The sequence below is a fragment of the Equus quagga genome, chromosome 4 (genome assembly GCF_021613505.1).
Source record: "Equus quagga isolate Etosha38 chromosome 4, UCLA_HA_Equagga_1.0, whole genome shotgun sequence".
In the NCBI taxonomy this organism is placed as follows: Eukaryota; Metazoa; Chordata; class Mammalia; order Perissodactyla; family Equidae; genus Equus; species Equus quagga.
This window is the reverse complement of record NC_060270.1, coordinates 35,656,715-35,676,470: the sequence shown is the minus strand read 5'-3', so window position 1 is coordinate 35,676,470 and position 19,756 is coordinate 35,656,715. Positions and strand designations below refer to the sequence as shown.

At 42.9% G+C, this 19,756-nt stretch overlaps 1 protein-coding gene across 3 annotated transcripts in view; it reads right to left on the bottom strand.

Moving 5' to 3' along the window:
* The window catches only part of DGKG (diacylglycerol kinase gamma), a 189,248-nt gene that overhangs the window by 150,977 nt on the left and 18,515 nt on the right, over positions 1–19,756 (bottom strand). For all 3 annotated transcript variants that reach the window (XM_046658675.1, XM_046658673.1, XM_046658674.1), the window contains exon 2: positions 5,513–5,827. In XM_046658675.1, coding sequence (XP_046514631.1) covers positions 5,513–5,579 — 67 coding nt within the window. In that variant the 5' untranslated portion in view covers positions 5,580–5,827. The remainder of the gene's footprint in view (positions 1–5,512; positions 5,828–19,756) is intronic.

Sequence of the window (19,756 nt, the reverse complement as noted above, 5' to 3'; positions counted from 1 at the left end):
TAAATGTCAGGATTAGACAGACAATAAGCCAATTATATCGCTGAAGCTGTTGGGGGAGGGTCAGTAGGAGGCATCCTCACGTGCTCGTGTCCTCTGAGGTGGAAAAGAAACGTGTTTAAATATAGAAAATAAGTATTGGAAGGGCTAAGGAAGGTCATTTGGTCAACTGGTCACTGACGCTCTAATCTCCCCTATAGTGTCTCAGCCAACTCTGCCCAGGCAGTTCCAGGGAAAGAAAACTCAGTTGCTTTTAAGTCAATTCTGTTCCATCTTGGGCAAATTTGACCATTAGGAATAAATTTATTCCTTATTTTAAACCAAAGTCTTTCTTCTGTTGATATCCTCCCATTAATCTTAGGGCTAATTCAAAATTAATTTGAAGCCATTCAAAATTAACTTAACACCTCCTCCCACAATAGCAGTGTAGCTATTTTAATACAACGGGCTCTCCCTCGCCTTCCCTGAGCTTTTCCTTCTGCAGCAAATACGCATAGTATTTTCAGCCACTTCTTTATAACCAGGCTGTGAGGTCCTTCACTATGCTGATGGTACTCCTCAAACAAGTTCCAGTTTGTCCATATTCACTGTAAACTATAGCGCCCAGAAATAAATTCAGTTTTCTAGAGAAGTCTGAACAGAGTTGGGTAGAATGTAGATATCAGTTTGCCTTACTAGACATTATTAGTCTATTAATATAGCCTTAGGTGACAATCAGTGGTTTGGTTAAATAAAATAATGTATATGTATTCAAAAGAATTCTCTGAAACCGCCGAAAACCATGCTTCTTCTAAGTATTAAATGATAGAGAACACTTCATGATACATTGTGTGCTAGCTGGTCTTCAGAGATGGCCATCATCAGTCTTCCCCTCCCCGTGTGAGATATGGGGTCCATTCCTCTGGCCCATTGAACCCAGGCCAGGCCTGTGATTGCTTTGACCAACTGGATGAGGACAGAGTTCCATTCTAGGACCTATGATCCCAGGGGTTAAAAAGGCCCAGAAGCTGCTGCTCTTCTGCTTTTGGAGCTCTGAGCCACATGCAAGAAATCCAGACTACTTTGCTGGAGAGAGAGGCCACTTGGTGAGGCCCCTGGAGATGATAAAGTGCTTGGCGAAAGAGGCCCCATGGAGGGAGACTGAGGTACCATCATGTGAGCAAATAAGCCATGCTGGCTCATGTGAGTCATCCCACCTGAAGCCCCAAACATTTTAGGGCAGGGGCTAGCCACCCCTGCTGTGCCCTGGCCAGATTCCTGAGGCACAGAATTGTGGGAAAAAACAAAATGGATGTTTTAACCCACCAAGTTTTGAAGTTGTTTTGATGCAACAGTAGATAACTGAAACATATCATCAGGGTAAAGAAAACAGCATGCAAAATAGTCAAACATGTTTGGTTTTTAAATATGTATAATTGTTTATGTGTATGTGTATTTTAATATTTATATTTATATACAAACATGTTAGTAGTGGTTATCACTGGGAGATAGGGTCATGGATAACTTTAAATATCATCTTTCTGTTTTTCAAAATTATGCTTGTTTTTATTTTGTAACAAAAATTTCTTAATATTTCATTACCTTTTTTGACAAATATTTTATACTATTGATTCACATTAAGGTTACTGTAAACTATATATATATTTAAATATATATGTGTTTATGTACGTATGTATACATATAAAATAAATACATATGTCTCTAAGGGCAGTTTTAACATGGCTTCTCCCCAAATAAAAGGCCACCAGAGAAGGTGCAGGGTTTATGCTATGTAAACAGAACATACCAAGAGCCTCTTGTCTCGAAATTCTTGGCCTCTCCTACCTGGTAATCCCACTGGAGAAAGTTCCGAATTCTCAGGCCGTACACTTCAGCTACTCTGCTGTTGTAAAGCTCCTGTTTGTATGGTTAAGGAAGAGCAGTTGCTATGGCAACGCAATCTGACTGAAAACCAGAATGTATCTAAAATTGGTAGAAGTGCCTTTTTCAGGGTTTACTCAGAGGCTTAATCATTTTCCAAGAATTGTATCTTTTTTTCCCTCTCCTGTTAGGACAACAGAGCTAGCACCCCTTGTCCAGTCCTGGGACATGGACAAAATGAGGAAAGGTCAGAGGAGAAGAAAGCTGATGGTTGGAAAAAAGACCCAAACCACAAAGGAGCCATTTCCTACCAAATACTCTGGTTTCTTTTCACCCCTTGACTCCTTGATTGCGCTGCCACATTTGGACCCCTCCAGCCCTTCGCTCCCTCGATCCTGTAGTCTTTTTTCCCTAGTTGTCTTTCTAGTTCTTCTCTCTGTGTCTTCTTCTGCCTCCTCTTTCTCTGACCCCCAAGTGGAGGCACACACTAAGGCCCACTCTCCATCCTCTCATTTCTCTCCTCACATTCTTGCTCTCTGAAGTGACTTCATTCCTATTTTTTTCTTTCCTTGCTGGCTCCACACAAGGATTCCCAAGTCAAAGCTGGAGTCTTACCCCTCATCTCCACCCACATCCCGCCACAACCCTCCCGGGGCGCACGTGACGTCTCACTTGGAAAGCAGCATCCCTGGGATGGGGTCCTACTTATCTTTCCACTTCTTGCCCTGACTGCCCCCACACCACCCACCAACATGCGCTCTACGCTCCCAGCCCAGAACTGCTTGTGGTTCTCAGAAGCTACCTTGATGACTCTCTCACCTCCCTGTCTTGCCCAAGCCACTTCCTCTGCCTGGAATGCCCTCTCCTTTCTCCCTCCTTCTAGTGTTTCTGGAGTCTGGAAACAACACCTACATGAGGAATTCTCTCACCAGGCTGGGCTAGGTCTCCTCCTCTGTGTTCCCCACTCTTTACCACCTGTCGTACTGAGCATCATTGTTTGAGTCCTATCTGTCTTTCCCACTAGGCTGTGGGCTCTTTGAGGGCAGGCACTGCATCATTCATGCTGGTTCCCTGGGGCCTGGCACTTATGAATGCATAAGTGGATGTGTCTTCACCATCTCAAAATCAACATTCCCAAACGGTGCCCACCAGCTGTGCATCCTAAGGTCATCATTTTCCACAGATTCATGGGCTTTGAGGTATCTTTGCTGGCTTTCTTTTGTTCCATAAGCTTTGATGATTCTTCCACCACAATTTTCCACAAACTAGCATTTGTTCCTTACCACAATTACCATCTTAGCTTTGGTCCTCAGCTTGGACTAGATTTAATGCAAACGACCCCACCTGAGCTCCCTGATCTGGTAGCTTCCTCATCCAGGCCACCTTGAACACAGCCACCAGATTTATGTCTTTAAATTTTGTCACCTTAGTCCAAAGGCCACACTTTGACATTCATAACCCAAGGCCTCCTGTTGTCCCCATCCCTTCTGTGTCCTCCTCCTCCTCCTCCTGCTTCTTCTCTCCATCTAGCCCAGAAGTTCTCCTTACCACCCTATACACACTCTCTCCCTTCCTGCCCCTCTACTGCTGCTTCCATTGTTTCTACACCCCTCCTCCACCATTCACTGCTCACGTTTTAAACTTCTTTCCTTCCTAGAGTTCATCCAGTTAAATCCTCTGTTATAGGTTAAATTATATCTCCCCCAAATTCATAAGTTGAAGTCCTAACCCCTGGTACCTCAGAATGTGCCCTTATTTGGAAATAGGGTCATCACAGAGTTAATTAGTTAAGACGAGGTCACACTGGAGTAGGGTTGGTCCAATCCAATATAAGTGTGTACACATAAAAAGGGAAATTTGGACACTGAGACATGCATACAGGGAGAACACCATGTGAAGAGACACAGAGAAGACAGCCATCGATAAGCCAAGGAGACAGGCCTGGAGCAGCTTCTTCCTTCACAGCCAGTAGACGGAGCCAACTCTGCCAACACTTTGATTTTGGACGTCCAGCCTCCAGAACTGTGAGACACTTTCTGTTGTTCTAAGCCACCTAGGTTGTAGTACTTTGTCACAATAGCCTAGAAACTAATAGACCTCCCCATATCAATTTCCCCAGCTTTAAATTCCCTTCTCGTTTATGGCTCAGTTTAGCCAGCTGTGCCAGAGGTGTTTGCCCGCTGCCTTAAACCCGTTCTCTGCTTGTGTGATGGGCACATTTCTGAGTCCCTAACAAGATTCTGATTCCTCAAGGGCAAGCTTTTTCTTTGTGCTTCTTTTTCATCCCTGACAGGGCCTGGTACTTTGCTGACCTACTGAGCAGGCTGAATTAAATGGAGTTTACCCTGGAGGGTGATTCCTTGCTCCTTGTCAGTATATTATGAGTTTCTCCAAACCCATTGTGGTCAGACAAGAGGCCATGGGCTCCAGGGTACTGAGAGAGAGACTGGCCAGTAGCCCTAAGGGGCCCCTGTTGACCTTGGGGAGCATATGGAGTCATGGGATCTGGAAGGGATCATAGGAAGAGATCACCTAGTCCAACTCTATCATTTTGGAGGAGAGGACACTGAGGTTCCAGAGGGTGAAGGGCTGTCACATCACAGAGAGCAAGAGTCAGAGCTGACACTTGAGCCCAATCCTGCGACTCCTCGACCAATGCTGTGGACAAGGGCTGCCTGCCTGCGGGAGGGGGCAGGCTGCCAAAAGGGCTTTTGGAGGACGACCCGGGAAAGCTCTATAGGGCAGGTCAACACATGGCAGGCCAAGTGATTTACAAAAGCACATGTACAACTAACGTGAAGGGAGAGACACTAGAATAAAAGGGTGGGGCCGGCAGTGCAGCTGGGGGCTCTGCAAGGCAAAGGGCTCTGCAAAAAGTCGGAGCCACTGCACAATCTGGGTGGTCATTCTGTGTGTGTGGAGTGCAGCGGTCAGTTGGTGTTCTACCACAGCCCGGGCAGATTCTCATCACTGTCAGGATTAGGAGTGGCCTGTTGGGGGGCACAGCTGTGTGAACGTCGGCCTCGCCACCACTGTGTCTTTACGTCTGAAATCATTCCTGGATGCAACTAATGAAATCAAGAGCCTCAAGCAAAAGCCCTGGCTTTTCTAGAACGAAGTCAAGAAAGACACGCATCAGAATTCTGCATCTTACCGAAAGATGGCCTTGGGTCCAAACACAAACGTATAGACAGTAAATGATTGAGTAACATTGTAACCATGCAGCCTGCAGCCCTTCAAAAATTCTGCTATAGAGAGGTTTTAGTGATCTGAGAAAATGCTTACAATTTTATGTCTTGTGGAAAACTCAGGCTAAAAAACAAAGGTATATTTAGGAACTCAACCACGTAAAGCAATATGCACAGGAGGGGAGTGTTCCAAAATATTCATAGAGGTTAGCTGTGACTTTTACTCTTTATTTTTTTCTCCTATATATTCAAAATTTCTATGGCGGGTATGTATCATTTATAGAGTGTAAAGATCTTTGTGTTTTTATGTTTAAAGACACTAATTGTGTGTTTATAAGGAAATACAAGCTGTCAGTCCCGATCTCCCTCTCTGTGCCTTTGCAATGATCGTATTGCTCTGCTCTCCAGAAATGTTCTCCCCAACCAAGAGGAAATCCCACCCCAGATGGCTCAGTCCATTTACTCACATTCTGAATATTTCTGGAGTTGGTTAAATTCTTCTGGGGTGAGGGAGACCCAGCGTTCTTCACTCATCTTTAAGCTGGGTGTGAGCACTTGAGGCCAGGGACAGAGTTTTGTTCACCAGGGTGAAGCTGAGGCCCAGCCCAGGGTCTGGCTCATTGCAGGTATGCGATGGACGGGCCCTTCAGGAGACGTCTCCAGGACCCAAGTGTCTATGGCAGCAGCGGGCACCTCTCAGCCGATGAGGGAAGACCTCTGCTATTCCTTAGGCAACATCCTTCTACCTATAGTCAAGGTAAATTCAGAAATCCTTGCTCTTCCTGGGCAGAAGTAGAAAAGACATTGTGAATGAGAGTGTTAGAGCACATAAGTCATCTTTTTTATATTAAAAAAACTCCCAAATGTTCTATAGGAGGCGATGGGTCTCAAGGGAGGGATATCCCCTCAGGGAAGCCTGAAGAACGCAGAGAGATCAAACCAGCACACTCCAGACTGTTCTCTGGCTGGGGTGGGGGTCAGGTGATATGAATAGGTAGCCAATCTCATAAACTCTGGAAAATTTTAAATGTCTTATGTGAGAAGTGGTAGGAGGGCCACCTAAGGACATCCTCAAGCCGTGAAAATGCCTCAGGCTTTCGGATGGTTCATGAGTAAGTACAGGGACAGTACCTTGTGGTGTGATTTGAAAGGTGAGCATTCTCTCCTCCACTGATTTCTAAATTCCTCCATCAGAGCTGCCTACCCTCCTTGCACGAGTCACTCTGGAAATTCAAATACTCCCCAAGGCTGGTTAACATCCTAGCATCGAAGCAGTTCTCTTTCCTCTCAGAACCATAAAAAAGCGGTTAGAGCGAGGGAAGGGGATGGATTCAGACAAACACTTAGAATCTTTTCCTTTCAGCCCCTCCTAGCATGGTGGCTCCGTTAGTCATACCATCAGTCATTAAATCAGTTTAGTGGGTTGTGAAATTAACATGATGGGCCGAGACTAGCGCTTAAAAACATGAACTAGAAAAGCAAGAAAGAAAGGAATGAAATGGAGTTGAATTAAGAGTGCATCTCCTTTCAGTTATACATACATATGTGTGTATACTGATCATAATGTAAAATGTATTTCTTTTTTTTTTTTTGAGGAAGATTGGCCCTGAACTAACATCTGTTGCCAATCTTCCTCTTTTTTTTCCCCCAAAGCCCCTGTACATGGTTATATTTCCTAGTTGCAAGTCATTCCAGTTGTTCTGTGTGGAATGCCACCACAGCATGGCTTGATGAGCAGTGTGTAGATCCGTGCCCAGGATCAGAACTGGAGAATCCCGGGCCGCCGAAGTGGAGCGTGTGAACATAACCACTCAGCCACAGGGCCGGCCCCTAAACTGTATTTCTTATTCTGGGTTGAGGTTAAAAAAATGTTGGAAAGCCACCAATCTAATAGGAGGAGAAATAAAGACTGACGTTACCAAAGAACAAGCCCGGTTTCAATAAAACAGGATCCACTGTGGAGAGTCAGACTTCCAGGCAAGTTTGGGGAGCCTGGACCATATGTGGAATGATGGAGGAGCTGGAGGAGACGACCCAGTGAGGGGGCAGATTTGCATAGTTCTCTGGAGGAGCATAAAGCGTTGGTTGGTGTGGATCTGGAGGGCTGAACTAGAGTCGACGGAAGATGCCAGAGGGAGATTCTGGCTCTATAAGGAAGACCTTCCACCAGTCAGAGATCTCCAACAGCAGGTGGGAATACAAGGCAAGGGAGTAAGATGCCTGCATCCCTGGGAGCATCCAAGTTCTAATTTTCTCTTTAAAAAGTCCAATTCTTTCCTTAAGTCACCGGCCAACTGCATTCAGCTCCTCGGCACCTGCTCTCGGCAAGGTCCCCAGGGACCTAGTTGTCAAATCCAACAGGCACCTTTCAGGCCTGCCTTGCTTCATTTGCTCTCTCTGCAGCCTGTGCCACGGCAGGAAACAATTACCCTGAAACTCTCTCATCTTTCTGAGTGTTCTTCCTCAGTCTCCTTCTGCCTCTTCTTTTTGCCATCATTAAATACTGGTGTTTCCAAAATCCTCTCCTCAGCTCTCTCCTCACTCTACATCCCTTCCCTGAGGGATCTCCTCCACCTCTGCAGCTTCAATGATTCCCACGCATGCCGCTCCAGCCCTGAGCTCCCACAGTCCAGATCTGAATATTCAGTTCTCTACTGTCACTCCCTTGTACGTCCCAAATCACTCCAAATTGGCACCTTCCCATGCCCCCAGCCTGCGTCTCTTCTGCATTCTGGTTGTGCCCTGAGAAGAGCCAGTACCCAGGCCAGAGGCCTGATGCTCAGCTTAAGTCGTCCCTCTTTCTCTCCTGCCAAACCCAGGCACCAGGCCAGCGGTGTGACTGTCCATTGTGAATTCCCTCCTCTCCATCCCGCCAGCTGGTTCATTAACTCAGACCCTCATCTTTTCTTGCCTGGTCTCTAACAACAGCCTCCTGCTGGTCTCCCTGCCTTGGGTTTTGCTCTCCTCCTCTTGGTCTCCTCTAAACTGCCAACCAGATCACATCCTTCTTGGTAATAAAATTCTTCAGCAGTTTCTCTTGCCTATAGAACAAGGCGTAATCTTTTCATGATACACAAAGCTCCTTATGATCTGGCCTCTGATTATCAGTTCAGTCCAAAAGCGAGGGGTGCCCTTTAGAAACATTTTCCTTCATACCAGGGATTTCAATATTACAACTGCTATTACCATTCTGCTGCTACTATTTAATGGAAACTTATTTTACACTGTGCTATAGGCTATGTATATATTTTCTAATTTAGTCCTCATAGCAGCCATGTAAATTAAGCATTGCCTTCCCCATTTTGTTTTTTCCTACGAGGAAGATTCACCCTGAGCTAACACCTGCCGCCAATCCCCCTGTTTTTGTCTGTGAGCCGCCACGACAGCATGGCCAATAACAGAGTGGTATAGATCCATGCCTGGGAACTCAACCCTGCCCGCCAAAGCAGTGTGATGCCAAACTTAACCACTAGGCCACCGGGGCTGACCCACCTTCCTTATTTTTAGATGAGGAAAATGAGGCAAACTGTTTAGTAAATATGGTGAGGAGAAAGAGGGAGCCCCCAATACTTTCATTTGAGAATGCCTCTCTGACTGTATCATTCTGCATCCTCCCAGAAGCACAGAGCTCTGAGGGGACCAAAAGACACACTACGTGAGAGAACACCATTGAACTGGAAATCAGAAGCAGGGGATTGGAATCTTGGTTCTGCCTCTTATCAGCTATTTGACTTTAGACAAATTTTTCATTTCTTTTTTTGTGTATGTGAGGAAGATTCGCCCTGAGCTAACATCTGTGCCAGTTTTCCTCTACTTTGTATGTGGGATGCCTCCACAGCATGGCTGATGAGTGGTGTGTAGGTCTGCACCCAGGATCTGAACCCGTGAACCTGGGCCACTGAAGCAGAGCATGTGGAACTTTAACCACTTGGCCATGAGCCATTCTCCAATTTTTCACTTCTTGAATCTTGGCTTCTTCATCTCAAAAATGGGGATACTCATAAAAAACCTCATTGAGGCAGTGTTAGGATTAAGTGAGTTAATATAGGTAAAAGACAAACAAACAAAAAAACCCAAACCCCACCTAGCACAATGCCTATCACACAATGGACACTCAATAAATAATTATTGTTGTTATCCTCCTATTGCAAATACATAACTTAGCAATATGACTAAGACAATCAGCTGACAGCAGTTGGGTGCAAAAATCTTTGTGTTGTGTCATAGATTTCTGAACTCGATCTTATCCTGCTTTAAGTGGCTATAATTTTGTAATTATTCATCTAACTTTTATCCACTAGTTTTAGCCTATACTGATGATTCTTGCTTGGATTAATTATTACTATGATAGCAAATTTCTAATCCCATCATTCCTTCTATATTTATTAGTTGGGATTCTACTGTAAGACAGCTTTCTCTTCTCCTTTATTTTTTCGTATCAGTTTATTATATATATTTATTTATATTATAAATACTATACATACTATGAATATATAAAATATAAATTAATATTATAAACATATAAAATATATAAAGTATAAGTGTACATTACATATATATATTTATATTCATGGATTCTTCTTTTATTCAGTGGGTTATAACCCATTACTATCATTATTTGTTTTAATTCTCAAATTGTCCCAGATTTGGCCAGGGGAAGCTTACTCAAGGTGATTCCTTGTTCTTTAGACATATTCCCATCCTTCCTTGAGCATATCTTTATTTTCCGGTCCTATAAAATGTTTCAGGCTCATCGTGTACTTCCTCAGTCCTAGTCCTGAAATCAGTCATTTCTCCACAGCCTTGATTCTTTTCAGTGGAGAATGGTATTTGAAATCAAGCTTTGTGTGCTAGCTATGCTCATTGCTACTGGGGTGTCATTGCCTCTAGGCCCTATCAGGACAGAGGTAGGAAATATATTCATGCATACACACACATCATCTCTGTCTGGCTATCTATCTACCTATCTTTCCATCCATCCATTCATCCTTCCATCCATCATCCATCCATCTAACCATGTTAAAAACTCTGAGTTCATACTCATACCTCCAACTACTGTCCAGCACTAGTGTCAATTGTAGCCTCTACTCATTCCATGTTTTTAAACTCCCTTCTCGAACAAACTTTGTTTCCATCATCTATAGTATACTTATTTGGTCAATTTTAAAATACACAGAAATTTTCAGAATTGCTAGCCACATCTCCGTGAAAAACAAAATAGAGTTCAAGATTTGTTTACAGTTCTTTTGTCTTCAGCAACAGCATTTCCTCAAAATACTATTTTCAAGTGACTTAGGTTACGTCTTCCCCACTCTCATTCATTTCTGTTTGTATTTCAATGTAGGGTTTTTTCTCCAATCCCATTGATTCTTTTTCAGTGTGGTTTCAAAAGTCAGAACCATATTAAAAAGTACATTCAGAGAAGCCTGGCTTTCCCTCATTCTTTTTACTCTGTTCCCGTCCCCCTCCTTTCCATCTTATTCCCACTCACCCCTTGTAGTTTCTAGTTTATCCTTCCTGTTTATTTTTGAACCAGTGAGCAGATACATGGATATTTTCTTATTTTCCTTTTTACTACACAAAAAGTAGCACATTATGGATTGTCTTTTGCACTTTGGTTTCTTTCATTGAACAATATATACCATGAGTCACCTCATGTCTCTTCATAGAGAGCTTCTTAATTTAGAACCAAGTTTGATTCCGATACTTATCTGCTTAAAACCCTTCGGAGTCCTCTCTTAGCCTCCAGGATAAAGGGCAGACTTGTCAGCCAGTTCCAGAAGATCCTTTACAGCTCACCTCCCCATCTTCACTTCAGTGACCTCCTGCCCTACATGCTCCATGTTCCAGCCAAATCAACCTACTGTCTACTCTTAGAACCTAACAAAGTACCTGGCACATGGTAGGACCTCATAAACATTAGTTAACAACAGACAGGCACACCATTCCTTTAATCTATCTGAATTGCCCTTGACTCCTTTCTTCCCACAATGATCCTCTACTCTTATGTCTGGTTTCCAGATAAAAATGTTACTTGCTTTCTACAGCTTTTTTGAACTCTTTGAGCAAGCGAAGCTGTTCTCCCAGCTGTGTTCCCATAGAACACATGGATCCTCTATATTTCTCTGTAGTGGTAGCTGATGGTCCTGTGTGGGAGACAAACACCCAAACAAATAATTAACATACAAGCTGGTAAGAGTCATAGCACAGATATATCAAGAGAGCTCTGGGGCCATCTAATGTGTCCGTAGCAGGCACTGGGGGGTAGAAAGAGATTCCTGAAGCAGCTGGGGAGGAGTAGCAAGGTAAAGAGGTATATGCTGCAAAAACTCAACAAATATTCATATTATTATCCTTGCTGTCCCATTGTAGCTCAGTGCTTGGCTTCTTGGTAGAAGAAACTGCACCATTCTTTATTCCCATCAGGAAAAGTTAGGGGCCTGAAACACTGCCTGACTCTCCAGATGGTAACTGCTGACCCTGCCCCCACATGACAGTCCCCTCTGATTTGCCGCCTTCTGATAAAGATGACCACCACCACCCAAGAGGACTTGCTCCAGCTGACATCACTCAGCATTTCTCTTTCAGCAGCCTGCCCAGTCACTACCCTCTCGGAGGCCCTTTAAAGTATGAACAACCTTCTTATTACCATCCTGAACGTCTTCCCTGACAGAAAAAAATATAATAGGCTTTTCTAAATAACACTCAGATTGGATATTGTCAGGCTTAGATGGGAGAAGTGTGGTGTACGACCCTACAGCTATGCCACTCTGAGCACTTGCTTCAGAGACCCGGGCCTCAGTTCCCTTGTCTATAAAATGAGGGTGTGGGAATAATAGTTTCCAATGCATTTTCTAGCTTTGCAATTTCACATACTGGATCAAACTCTATTTGGTCTGTGTAGATGTCAGCATGGAAATCACAAGTCAGAAGGAAGACGGCAAATTCAATGGGTATTGAATTGCACCCCAGGGCTCTCTATTCATTCGAGTGAATCAGCCATAGTCAATTATCCAGGAACAAACACCTCTTCATCTCCTCTTTGCTCTCATGAAAACATTAATTCATGAATATGGCATCAGATTGGGAGAGCTTATTTATATGCATCTGATGATTTATAACGAACCTATAATGAGTATAATTTTATAAAGGAAGAATGACTAAAAGCTGGAAAGATAAGAACCCCTCTCTCTTCCCAGACATGTGACGAGTCACATCTTGATGAGTGCTCCATCTCTGAGCTTTTGCTCCTCTGATCCTTCTTAAACTGCAACTCCTACACAGCCTTTGGAGTTCAGTTCAAGTGTCATCTACTCTACGAAGCTCCCTTTAATCGCCTGAACTGGGCTGGACATATCTTCTCTGCTCTCCAATAGCTCCTTGGGCTTTTCTCCATTACAGTGCTTACCACACTGCAGTGGACTTGCCAACTCTACCCTGTGAGACCCTGAGCCCCTACAGGGCGGAAACAGTATCTTGCTCTTTGTAGCTCTAGCTACTACAGGATTTTGAAGGGTTCATTTCTTGATCACTAACAAAGTGGTTCTCAACCTTTCTTGACTGAGACCATTCGTGTGGAGCAAAAGATCCTACCACATCTGTTTGCACTTCCCTGTAGAAAAAGAACCGAGTGGTAGCAAAGAATTGGAGAGGAACAAAAGACATAATTGGCATAAAATTGTTGATAATACCATTTATGAGTCACTTATTTTATAATAAAAAAAACATGACAGTGCACACACTTTAAAATAATCACATAAATTTATAACTATAAACTTATAATAGTCACTTTATTATGCTTAACCTGATAGTATGTTAGGAGTTAAGTTGCTAGAATTCATAATGAACTGTCACTGTTTAGTCATCGGCTACATTGGTGGCCTCTAAAAAACCACACCTCCTGATATTCATACCCTTTGTAGTCCTCCCACCCCCCATCTGGAGTCTGGGCTGTGCCTGTGACTAAGAGAACGCAAAAGAAATGACACTGTGCCAGTGTCAGGCCCAAGCTTTCAGAAGCCCTGGCAGCTTCCACCTTTGTGTTCTTGGGAGCACTGAACTATGCCAGAAATTCAGCCTCCTTGCTCTCTCTGAGTGGTCCTTCACAAAAAGACCACACGGACAGACAGAGGCTTAACATTACATGGAGGAGAACGGAGCCCCCCAGCTGATGATGAAAACTGAAGCCCCTTCTGTAAGATCCCAGCCAAGCCATTCCAACCAGCAGGCAGTTGTTTAAGCCATCCTGGCTGAGGCACTGGACATGGACGACAAGAAGCCATTTTGGATTTTACGGTCTTAGTACACATGATGTGGAGTGGAGATAAGCTATTTCTGCTGTGTCTCGCCTGAATTCCTGATGCACAGAATCATGTGGAATAATAAAATGACTGTTGAGCCACTAAATTTTGAGGCAGTCAGATATGCAGTCATAAATAACCAAAACAACCACATCAGCACTTTCGGGTTCAGATTACATATGTATCTGTTTAGCAAGAGGATACGCATGATTCATGCTTGAACTGCAACTTGTTCACGTCTTAAAATGTAGTAACTGGAAAATTATAGGCCTGAAATACCTTTGATGCAAGTGTGTATCACTGCATGCTGTCGGGTTAACCAAATATCCTCCACAAACTAATATGATAACAACGAAGTTAAATGAACTATAATTTCTAATTAAAAAGCAAGAAGAGCAGTAGCTGAACAGTACAGGCAACTCAAAACAAGTCTGCCATTGCAATGATAACAACGTGACTTTCCCCCAGGTCACAGGATTCTAACCATCTGGCAGAACGAGGAGGCAGTAGTTACTGAGCATTTAGAAGCAGTCTGACTTCACAGATAACCGAATTAGAGGCCCCTGGGGAACCTAGTAATAAGCTAATTTGAGTTTATGAATAGCAAATATGAGTAATCCCTAATAACTCATTTAATAAATTACCAGCCCACAGTCCTTATACAAACATAAAAATAAAAGTCTTGGAACGGTGTGTTACCCATGAGAATTCAGAGGGGACTTGCATTTGAGGACTTGGCACCTCGTTAGTGGCCTCACAGTGAATCTAAGAATCCCCACTCTGGGAGAGGTGTGAAAATGTCAGGCTGAACTGAGCTGCTCAGGTGTGAGGGGGCTGGTACCCAGGAGAGGAGTGCAGGCTCCTGGGAGAAGCTGAGACTTGCTACTTGAGGAGGCTGCCTTTGGGACAGGCATGGAATGTCAGGTTGGGGAGTGTTTCCAGCCCAGGGGCATCACAGCTTGAGTGCTGATCATTCATTCATTTATTTATTCATCTGTTCAACAAAGCATTGTAATAACCAGCCATAACGGCAACCATCATTTATAGACAACAACAGATCTGGTGTTTTGAATACTTCATCTGTAATATGACCAAACCCTGTGAGGAAGGTCTTTTCCATACTCATTTGACAGCCAAAAAAACAGCTCCAAGTTCAACCACTAGTAAATGGTAGAACTGTTATTTAAACTCAAGTCTGTTTCATTCCAACGCCCCTGGTCTTTCCTTTCACCGTAACACCTCTGGATGAATAAATTGTGTCCCTAAGGGCCAGGCCCTGTGCTGGGTGCTGATACTATCAACAATCCAACTAAAGAGAGCCTAAATGCTCATCCTCAAACTGGACGGTAAATTGGAAGCCAGAGGAAAAACCATAGCCTGCTCCTGGAAAACCAGTATTATTTGAGCAGAAAAAAAAAAACTATGTTGTATTGAACACGAACACAGAATGGAATAGAATGGAAAATACGCAGGAAGTTGGAGGTAAAACATGAGACTTCAAAACAAATTTGCTCTTGCCCTGGGGCCACCTCTAACCGTTCTCGGAAAGTGGGAGAATGTTCACTTGGCTTTGCCACTGGGGACGCTACAGTGGAAATGCTAAAGAAGTGGAATTGTAAATAGCAACTCCAAGATCTGATTCCGGACTCCAGAGCTGAGGGGCTGATGTGGGGAAAGGATTGTGAGAGGAGGCCTCCTTCACGAAACTACTACCTGGGGAAAACGACACACATACAGTGTCAGGGAGCCTTCTGCAGCACCAAGCCCAAGTCAGGTGTTAGAATTAGAGAGACCAGAATTCAAATCTTGGCTATAGCACTTCCAATGATGTGATGTTAAATAAGTTGTTCTTCATCTCTAAATGGGAATAATAATAATAGCAATACATGTTTCCCAGGGTTGTTATGAGAATTATTTGTATAATGTTTGTGAGAGTCACAGCAAGTAAAATTTCCTGTCAGTGCTTCTTAAAGTGTGGTCCTCACACCAGCAGTACTGGCATCGCCCAGGAACACGTAAGAAAAGCAAATTCTCGGAAGCCATTCCTGGAGATTCTGATGCATGCCGGTGTTTTGTAACCACTGCTTTACATTAATGTAAGGGACAGGACTAAGAAGAGAAACTTAGAATACCTGGAGCTCTTCCTTCTCCTTAAGGGGACCGTAAAGCAGACAGAATCTGGGTCTCTCAAGTCAGTCACTTTCCTCAGGCAAGAAAACATTACAGGGAAGCCAGAGCCCCATGATTGCCAGATGCCTATCATCCTGCCCAGCTCCCCAAAATCTCATGGTATGACATATTCCCTGCAGAATTTTCCTTTCTTTACAATCTGGATCTATGTTTCATACTCTTCCTGTGACATTTTGTGCCAAATATATAATCTTGAGAGGGCACGGAACAGATAACAGGAATTTCCTACCATCGAGTGAAGGGCAAACCTCAACAATCAGAAGAGCCTGAGTGTGAGAAAATGACAGCTCAAGTCACGCCACAGCTCAGCCCCGTGTCAGAAATGGAACTGTCAGGGAAGAGACACAGCAAGGCATGAGTATGGGGCTCAGGCAGGTCTAGAAGAAGATGGTACTGTAAAAAAGCCAAGTATTGTGGTGGCAGTGGGGTGGTGTGCGTGTATGTGTGTTAACAACCACCACAAGGAAACCACACCAAAGAGACAACATTCAAGTTTGGAACAGTTTGTGAAATCCTGTTCAGCTTGGGAAGTGCCCGTGCACCAGGAGGAACTTGCGGTGAGCTGGCCCATGAGTGTCCTCCACTTCATGACCCTCTTGTGTTCTCCCTCCCCTCCCTCCTCTGCTACCCTTCCCTCTCCCATTCTCTAATTCTCCTTTCCTTTTCCTTCCTCCCACTTGCTGCTTCGCATAACAATCTAAACAATAGCTACTATTCATTGAGAATATACTCCCTGTTCCACATGAATATAATTCTCAAAATAATCTTTCAAGGTAAGTCTTATTATGCCACCATACGTAGGATCAGACTCCTTCTAGGCAGCTGGGCCATCAGCCAAACCCACGTCTGCCTCAATGCAGAGCCCATACTTCCCCAGCATCTGTGCTGGTTTTCAGACCTAGGAAGAATATTAAATCATGTCTAGATTGTAAGCTGCCTGAGGATCAATTTTCTGGTTCATTTCATGAGCCCAGGATTTAGTTTATAGGAGGCTCTGGGCAGTCAGGTGCCCGTTCCTCCACCAACTCCACAGAACAACAATGTCTGCATGGGCAATCATGCAACAGTGATTTAGCACCACTGACGACAGCACCCAGGGGTGCCTACATCTCATTCTGATCCCAGACAATATGTCCCTGGATGGCCCCATCCACCCAAGAAGTGTCTAGGCCCCAGTTTGAGAAACACCTTATTAATAATAACTAACCTTTATAACATGCCAGACTGTCCTAAGCAATTTACATGAATTATCTGGTTGCCTACTCATAACAACCCTATAAGGTAGATACAAATACTATGCCCATTTTAAAGAGGAGGAGACTGAAGCACAGAGGGTTAAGTAGCTTGTCCTAGGTCATGTAGCTATTGACTGATGGATTCAGGATTCAAATCCAGATACTCTGACTCTGGAGGTGGTTCTTCACCATTATGCCATGTGACAGAAAGATAACAGGGGTTCTGAAATCACATGGCAGTATTTGGCATAAGACAGTCATCAAGAAAATACAAATATATTTACATTAATTTTTAAATATTCTGATTTGAATAAAGCACAAAATCTAAAACATTTCTTAGGAGGCTCTTGAATTCTAGTTTCAGAAACTCAACAGCTTGATGGAGTTATGGAAACTGGGAAGAAAGCAAATCAGAGAAAGTAGGGTGGTATGGTAGAGCTCTGGGGTCTAATCCTGGTTCTTATATTTCGTAGTGAAGTGACTTTGAGCAAGTCCCTTCTATTCTCTAGACCTCAAGTTTCTCATCTGATAATTGCAGAGAGTGGAGTAACTAATATTTAGGGTTCCTTCTAACAGTAACTCCATTTTCCTTCCAGAAATGTTAGACATCAACTCTTTGCTCTTGCCACGAAGTATCCGGGGCCATCATTTTAGGCTGGGAAATGATTTTTTATACTCATTTAAATCATACTTCATTGGATAGAAACAATAGGAAGATATTATTGCCATTTTATTATATTGTTAGCAATTAAAAAATTTGTAACATCTATGTTGATAAGAAGGCAAGGAAACGGAAATTCTCCAACACTGCTGGTGTGGAAGTAAATTAGCTAAAATAGGACTTTCTATCAACAGCCTCAAAATGTACATTTCCATGTAAATTTACTTCTATAAACTTATCTTAAGAAAGTAACTATGGACAATAATAACAGCACTACCTCTGTGATGACTATAACCACTTCTACAAGATTTCAACTCCAACGGTATCTGTGGCAGCGTTGTTTATAATAGCAATAAAACACAAGCTATTTAAATGTCTCACAATATTGGATTGCTAAATACCTTGTGGTACATGCATCTAATTAAATACTCTGAAGTCACTGAAACTCAGTAAAAGAAAAAAAAAGATTATTCAAATCCATGGGGAAATGTCTTATAGAGATTAAACGTTAACAGCCAAAAGTTGGCTAAAATATTAAAACTATAAATATCTGTAGCAGGTGCTGAACTGTGCCAAGCAGACCCCTTTTGAAAAGAAGGATGTATTCCCCCAGCTGCTTGGGAGTGCTGCTGGCAGACAGCTTGCAGTCTGTCTGAGAGGTGTCAGACCTTTTCAGGAATTGCCTGAGCTGGAAAGAGCTGCCTTGCCCAAAGTCATCCCCTCTTCCTGGGCAGCCCACATCCACCCACTGAATGATACAAAGGAAAAGGCAAAAGGCCTTGTCCCCTCACCCCAACTGGGAACACACAGCAGGGCCATCCCAGTGCAACTTCTCCCTTTGCCAAATCATGCTCTGTCTCTTCCCTTCCACAAGTGGTGATTCGAAGAGCACTCCCTCACAAAACTAACACTGGGAACCTTGGGCTTATTCAGCCATCAAAAAAGGATGAGATCTTGCCATTTGCCACAACAGGGATGAACCTTGAGGGCATTATGTCAAGTGAACTAAGTCAGACAGAGAGAGACAAACAACGTGTGATCTCTCTTGTTGTTGCAATCTAAAAAAATAATTAATTAATTTAAAAAAAGACAAAGCTCATAGATACAGTAAACAGATTGGTGGTTGCCAGAGGCCAGGGTGGAGGGTGGGAGAAATGGGTAAACTGGTTCTTTTAGTTTAAATAAATCGATTGATTTAAAAAAATATAATTAAGTGCCTACCTTCTGCAAAGCATTGTGCTAGGTGATTGACTTATATTATCTGTGGCCAGATAATTTTTGTAACAGTCTAAGAGGCAAATATTGTTATTTTTCCCAATTTTAAAGAGGATCTTCAGAGAGGCTCATGCAGCTGGAAGTGGTAGAAGAAAGATGGCGGCCTAATCCGGGCCCATGTTTGTAGCTGCCATGAAATACCTACAAGCCAACAACTAGATGTATTTTTGAAAAGCATGCTATATGAAAAATTTATGTAAAATGAATAAAAATAAATAAATAAAAATAAAACTAATAACACTCCTGCACTACAATCTCCATTTCAGACTCTGCTTCCCAGGAAATCTGATCTGCAACAGTATGGAAATTAAGAAAAAATTCCCACAGATTCTTAAGTAACTTCTTGTTTAAAAAGAAAATGAAAATCTGGAAGTGTTACATATCAATTTAACCGATGTGCAATTTGGTTATAGCAATGCTTAAAGGACACTTTTAGCCTTAAACGAATTTCTTAGAAAACAAGGAAGATGAAAAAAAATGAACCAAACCTAAACTCAGGAGGCTAGAATAGGAAGAAAAGAAATCGAAACAAAGCTGAGGAGGACAGAGCTAAAGAAAAAGACAGAAAGCAATGAGCTAGCACCCAAAACAAAACAAAACAACTGGGCAGTTAGTAAATAAGCCCAAAAGCTCTTTTTCTTGCTGTTGAAAAAAATCAACTAGATAGACAATTCTTTGGCAGAGAGAGAGAAAGAGAAGAAGCAGGAGGAGGAGGAGGAGGACCAGCAATATTAGGAAGGAAAAAGGGGCATAAATATAAATGCAAGAGATTTTACTAAATTATGAGAGAATAAGATATTCAACTTTACAGCACTACGTTTGAAAAACTAGGTGAAATGGGAAAATTTGAGAAAATATAAATTATCAAAAGTGGCTCAAGAAGTAGAAAAGCCTGACTAGTCCAATAATAACACATGAAATTGAATCAATATTTCAAAGTCTAATATCCAGGAGTCTGCTCCACCCTCCTGGTCCAGAGGATATTACAGGCAAGTTCTAAAAATCATCAAGGAACAGATAATTCTCCTCTTACACGAGTTGTTCCAGAGC